Source organism: Myotis davidii, unplaced genomic scaffold (genome assembly GCF_000327345.1).
Source record: "Myotis davidii unplaced genomic scaffold, ASM32734v1 scaffold1983, whole genome shotgun sequence".
NCBI lineage: Eukaryota > Metazoa > Chordata > Mammalia > Chiroptera > Vespertilionidae > Myotis > Myotis davidii.
This window is the reverse complement of record NW_006293962.1, coordinates 326,909-333,918: the sequence shown is the minus strand read 5'-3', so window position 1 is coordinate 333,918 and position 7,010 is coordinate 326,909. Positions and strand designations below refer to the sequence as shown.

General features: G+C 38.8%; 1 protein-coding gene across 1 annotated transcript in view; it reads right to left on the bottom strand.

Annotated features, from left to right (window-relative positions):
• The window catches only part of TAF1 (TATA-box binding protein associated factor 1), an 80,933-nt gene that overhangs the window by 67,879 nt on the left and 6,044 nt on the right, over positions 1-7,010 (bottom strand). Inside the window, 10 exon segments of the mRNA XM_006779672.2 lie at position 1; positions 3-14; positions 136-243; positions 341-468; positions 1,307-1,483; positions 3,232-3,439; positions 3,785-4,003; positions 4,371-4,589; positions 4,980-5,221; positions 6,316-6,435. The exon segment at position 1 is cut by the window's left edge and continues 176 nt beyond it. Of these exon segments, the coding sequence (XP_006779735.1) occupies position 1; positions 3-14; positions 136-243; positions 341-468; positions 1,307-1,483; positions 3,232-3,439; positions 3,785-4,003; positions 4,371-4,589; positions 4,980-5,221; positions 6,316-6,435 (1,434 nt within the window).

Here is a 7,010-nt window from a genome sequence, read left to right as displayed (position 1 = left end):
GCAGGAATTGAGTGCTAAGACAGAAAATACAAGGATTCAAATTAAATACTAACTCCAACCTCAGCAAAATTGACTCATATGCCCCATCAGAACAAAGCAGTGATTCCCATCCTCCACAGAAAAAAATGCTTTTACCTGGATAATATTTCCTCCAAAAGTGCCTCGAAGACCCTGTTGCTTGGGATAGTAATATTCATCATTGGAGAGATTCCACGGATCTTTCACTTCTGGCTGAGACATGTTCTAATGACAGGTCATCAAATAAACCTTAGTCAGACTCCCTTTCTCCATTACCTTTCTTTGTTCTTCGAAACACTAGCACCCTTTTCCATTCACTGACCTGCTGTGGTTCCTCCTTGATGACTCCTGTTTTCCCTAAGAGAATTCGACTCTTCTTTAGAGATGATTCCTTTTTATTCTCCTTGGAGGGGGAGTTAGATGTGGCCTCTTCCTTCTCATCAGGAATTTCTGAGGATGAAACAAAATCACTCTGGAGTTGCTATCTCTGAAGATTCACCTTCCTACTGATGACCTTGCATTCCGAACCAGATCTCTTACCCCACCCCAGACCATTTCCACTGCATGATTCACTCTAACCCGCAGTTCTCAACCTGTGGGTCGAGACTCCTTTGGGGGTCAAACGACCCTTTCACAGGGGTCGCCTAAGACCATCGGAAAAACACATATATAATTACATATTGTTTTTGTGACTAATCACTATGCTTTAATTATGTTCAATTTGTAACAATGAAATTGGGGGTCACCACATGAGGAACTGTATTAACACATTGTTTGCGGGTAGTTTTTCTCACGCGCTAACAGGTGGCGCGGGCCATTTTTGCTAATTTTTTTGCGCAAATGGCAAAGTTCAGTAAAATTACGATAACTTTAGTTTATGTATTTATACGTTACCCACATTCTACCGCTAGTCTATAAAAAACGTATTAATACATGTCCCGCGCTCTACTACACTGGTAGAACGTATAAATAGGTAAAACGTATAAACACGTTTCCCGCATACAATGTGTTAAAGGGTCGCCGCATTAGGAAGGTTGAGAACCACTGCTCTAACCAAACTATACTCCTGACATATCAAAAGTACTACTTTCCAACATTTCTACCTTATGTGTTTTCCCTAAACAATACACAAATATCAGAAACTGACCACAACTTTGATCTCTCAAGCTGCTACCTAGAAGCTCCTAGATTTGATCTTCCCAAAACTTTTGGTTTATTCCTGCTCTTTGACATTAGCTGCTAGCTGTCAATTATGAAAGAGGAACACTGGTCCCTGCCAGTATCATACCCAAAATGAGATTCTCATCATTGGGATCAAGTGTCAAAACAGGAGGCTCCAACAGCTGGGGCATGGCCTGAGCATCCCAAATAATGTTGTCCTCCCAACGTCCATACACCAGCTCCTCATTGTCAATGGGAAAAATGGAGTACCAAGGCTTATCATCATCCAGGGTGGCTGCAAAACCTAGTCAAAACAGAACACTCAATAGCAGACAAAACATTTATGTTCCTTTCAATCATGATTCTAGCAAAAGGAAAAGGAGCATATGTTAGTAAAGTTAATCATGTGACTGAAAAGTTACTCATGGTACTGAAAAGGAACATAATAGAGTGTATTTCTCATTTTAATAAAATGTTGCAGACAAAAAGTGTTCAGTGCAACATTTTTGTAATAGTCAAAATATGAATGACCAAATAAAGGACTGGTTAAATTACAGTAATAAATAATATGGTAAAATATGCTAATGGTGATAATAAATTAGAAATATAATAATCTTTGGTAAGTTATCAAAACATCCATATAAGAATACTATACAACCAATAAAGCATTTAGATAGAATGGAAAGAAGGAAAAAACTATTTCTTAGATTTAAAAATAAGACATTTTTTTATTTTCCTCTAAGTTATAAAAGTTATCCAGGTTAACTAAGAAAAATTTGGAAAATAGAAAGTTATAAGGAAGAAAACTGAAGTTTGTGATATTAAAAACCACAAATCACCACTATGAACCCTATAGTATATATTCTTTTAGTCAGCTTTCCACATTTATATAGTTGTGTTTTGGTTTTTTCATTTACAAACAGGATATTAAATGTTACTTCATATTTTTTCCAGTAGGGGGCGTGCAAGAGGCAGCTGATCCATGTTTCTCTCTCATCTATGCTTCTAACTATCCCTTTCTCCTCCTCTCTGTAAAAAATCAATAAAATATATTTTTAAAAAAATAATTAATAAAAAAATAAAATGAGCTTCCCATATCATTAAACATTTCTGTGAAGAACTTTGAATGACATAGAATATTTATGTTAAGAGAAAAGCACAACATAAAAAACTGTACCTACAGAGATTAGCTTACCTACATACACACAAAGACAGAAAATCGAAAACAAAATATACCAAAAAGTTAAAAGGTGATCATCTCTGGACAGGATTACCAGTGATTTTTTAAAAATATATTTTATTGATTTTTTACAGAGAGGAAGGGAGAGGGAGAGAGTTAGAAACATCGACGAGCTGCCTCCTGCACACTCCCTACTGGGGATGTGCCCGCAACCAAGGCACATGCCCTTGACTGGAATCAAATCTGGGACCCCTCAGTCCGCAGGTCGATGCTCCATCCACTGAGCCAAACCGGTCAGGGATACCAGAGAAGAAGGGAGGGGGATAGAGAGTTAGAAACATCCATGAGAGAGAAACATTGATCAGCTGCCTCCTGCACACTCCCTACTGGGTATGTGTCTGCAACCAAGATACATGCCCTTGACCGGAATCGAACCTGGGACCCTTGAGTCTGCAGGCCAACACTCTGTCCACTGAGCCAAACCAATTAGGGCGGATTACCAGTGATTTTTGATACTGTATTGCATTTTCAAAGTTTTCTACATGGCATATGATTTTTGTGCATACTTAAGGAGAGAAAAAGCAAATTCTAGAATGATAAAGACAAAGGGGCTTTGGAAACAAAAATAGACTATAAAGATAAAGAATCACTATAGCTCAGAAAGATCTTTAACTTGAAAGTGGTATTCATATTTTTCTAATGATGATTCCCATCCTAGCTTATTAATTAGTACAAAAAACTATTACCAGAATCAGAGTTCAGATCCAAAACATTTCACTATACCTCAGCAGCAGCAAAGCTCACAGCTAAGCCCACTTAAGATTACTGAGATGCAGGGCAGTGTGCTGGACACAGCTGGCAAGGAAGCATACCTTGCTGAACATTGTAAGCCATGGCATTTCTAGTCATGCTGGAAGGAAGCCAGCCTGCCAGGCTTGCACGCTGAGGTTTTGTTCCTTTGTGTTTGACATCCTCCCCATCCCAGATGATATCATCCTCCCAATGCAGTTGTGTCACCATCAGGAAGTTTTCATCAGCCAGAAGATCAGTGCCACTGCTTTCTTCAAATTTCCTAAAGTCCTGTAGAAGCAGGGAAGGAACAACAAATTCCTGAATGGTCATGTGTCAAAGTTCCCACTCCAAATCCCACATCACATACATCAAATATGGACCTTGACTTGAAAGAAAAGCCTAATAATGAAGGAGTATCTGCCTCCTACTCTTAGTCTAGTATAGCACTCATTTCACAAACAGAATTCTTACAATGGGTCCTAATTGCCAGGGTGATATACCATACCAAGCAGAAGGCTTAGACACATAAATTTCCCACCAAAGAAACCCTACCCAATATCTTCCCAATTGAAAAGTAAAACTGATAGGACCTTCAGCACACTGATTCTTTTCTTACATATCAGTATTGCTTACCTCTATCATTCTACCTTTTATCACAGGTTCATGTTCCATCTTTCTCAGTTTGAAGCCATAGTCAAACCCACTGCCATCTTCAGGGACACCCAGCATATCATACCACAGTCGGGCAGGCCCATAACAACACTCAACTGCTCTTGGTTTGGTATCTGTCACTTTATCTATATCTCCAGTAGACTGGGAAAACTTGGACTCCACAGGAGCCATCATTGTGATCTGCAACAAATGAAGTAGAAGGGGAAGAGGCTTTCCTAACCACAGATATCCTAAGAGAAGTCATAAGGATACTTCTTGAACAGAACTGGAGTTAGAATTAGAATACAAACAATGAAGGTATATCATGGCACACTGCCTATCATTTAAACTTTCTTATTCACCAATGTGTATATTACCATTTGCCTGCCCCCAATACTTTTCCATTACAATAGAGAAGGAACAGCCACTGGGATTGAACCCATCATTACTTTCTGATAATCAGCATAGGACTCAGCCTGCTAAGATGTTATATCCAATTTAGACATGAGCTAGGGAGAACTCTTTTGTCCCCTTATAAGTCTTAATCCCAGGTCTCTATTTTGCCTACTTCATCATCAGAGAGACACTGCTCTGGAGGTGGTGGCAGAGCATAGCCGTAGGTCCATAAAGACTTCTGGTTGACTTCCGATTCTACTGAGCACTCCACCTCCTGAATCTGCTCTTCCTGTATCAGCTCACGGTGCTTCTTTTTCCTCTTTCTCCGAGCACTCCGCCAAACAGATGGGACATTTTTTCCTGGTCCAAAAAGACGTAGGAAGCGTAACACCTAGAACACAGAACATTTTACTATGTCAGAGATTCATGTCAGATAGAAAACAGCAGCATCTGGGTCTGAAAATTCCCTTGAGGGGTCTATTCAACCGTCAGAGAGGGATTAAGGAGTGCTGAATTCAGATTTATAACTCTATCCAAAAAAGTAAAGAAGTGTCCCTTAATAATTTGAACTAGTTCAAGACAACAAAGACAATTTATAGTGAGAACTACATAAATCACATGTACTACAATGTACACAACTTTTTTAAAAGACCTGATACAATGTCATTGAATAGGGAAACCTTTAGATCTTATCCATTCTATATTCAGCATTTTAACAACAGAATTCAGTATTGAGAAGAGGTCAGTGGTTTTCAATGTAGATATTCTCCATAGAAAGTACCTTCCCAGGCCGAAATTCTGGGAAAAGTTCTGTGACACTCGGCAACAGCTTGGTAGCATCATAATGCATAATCCCAGCCAATGGTAGGGTCAGCTTTCCATCCTCAGATTCTGCCAGTGTTGCTTCCTGAGGTCCCATCTCAGATTCTGAGTCAGAGGAACTACTGAAGTCCACTTTTTCTGAGGCCAAAGAGGAAGGGGCAATGATGGAGGGCAAGATGATGCCTTCTCCATCTTCAGACACTGCAACAAGGAAGAAAAACCCCCTTGGCATGTAACTGTGAGCATATTTCCTCAAATTCAGCCAACACCAACTCCAAGTACTATGCATGGCTCAGTGGCAGGGGATATAGTTCCAAGCACCCAAATTACTAACAGTATGCAACCCAGAAAATTCATTCCAACTCAGTATCTCCCACCATCCCCAACTCACCTTGTACCTGGTACCCTAGGGTTGTGATGAGAGAAAACAAACACTATTACTACATTTACTACTTTCTGTAAGTATGTCAGGTTAAAGGAATATTACCAATAGCAAACTTATATAACACTTTTATACCAGTCAAGCCTTACCATGTCCAGTTCAGGGACCCATAGCTAGAAAAAAAACTTTTAAGTCCACAAGATAATGAAATTATTTAGCATAAAATAACATATGACATAAAGTTAACCAATGCTATTTAGCCTGCAGACTAAAAAGGAAATGACTTAAAGTTCTAATAGGAGAAATTTAGGTTAACATAAACCTCAAAATACAGGAAGATCAAACACACTGCTCTTCCCAATCTACTGTTGCAGATATAAAAATAGGTGAGAGGATCCCTGAAGACCCTGCCTTTGAAATCTCTGAACCTGATAGCTAGCTCTCTATGATCCATATACATTTTAGGGTGCCTTACCTATTTAACTATTTCTTTTCAAGAGAATCATCTAAACAACAAGTAGTTTCCAAATACCAGTATGCAGATCAGTTGCTTCAGAAATTACTCCGGGAATGCCTTGAAATTAATGGGGTCTACCCCAGATCTTCTAAATCACACTTTCCAGGGGAGAGTCAGAAATCTGTATTTTTAAAAAGACTTGCGGTGATTCTGATAGGCAGGCAGATTTGAGAACCACTGACCCAAACATTTTCTTAAATGCATGCTAAATACTGCCGTCAAACATTTTAGAAGTAAATCTTCCCTTTAATATGGAAATTTAAAATTTGTATGAATCAGTTCTGGAAGTTATAGCCTTTCCCAGCTGCTTAATTTTAACAGCCCCCTATGTGTGCCAAAGCCTGGACTTAGGAATGGAACTTGCTACTTAGGCAAAAGTAGACTGTCTCTGCTTACCACCAGTAATAGCATCCTGGTCCTTATCCTTCTTTAATGGTCCTGAGGGTGGAGGTGGAGGAGGCATCAACTTGCAATCAATGTCTTCACAATCAGCATCATAGTCATCATCATCATATTCTACTAAAAACAAGGTGACCTCAATATCCAGAATGTCAGAAAATAACCCTGAACTCCCTTGTCACTCAAGATTTTAAAGTACCACATAAAGCACTATGCAAATTCCTTAAAAACACAAAAATGCAGCTTCTGCCTTCAGAAAGAGATGATGTGATATCACCAAATGCTGTAACACTACATACTAGGTGTACCAGTTAATGGGGATTTTTTTCAATAGATGGAGTTACACATATGTTGATATATATGCAATTTGAAATGTATGCTATTTTGTTGTATTGACAGCAAGCTTCAAAACTTCATATGTCAAATTTGCTGAAGGTGTTAACATCATAGATACTTTTATGCTTAAAAATGTCGAATTTCATGCCAAAACAAGAGCATTTTTATGGGAAGTTTTAATTCATTACTTTATTTTGAAGAAAAGTGCTGCTGAAAGTTATTGTATACCTCAGGAAGCTTATGGTGAATATGCCCCATCTCAAGATACTTGTGAACGCTGGTTTAAACACTTTAAAAGTGATGATTTTCATGCGAAAGACAAAGAACGCTCAGGTCAACCGAAAAAGTTTGAAGAG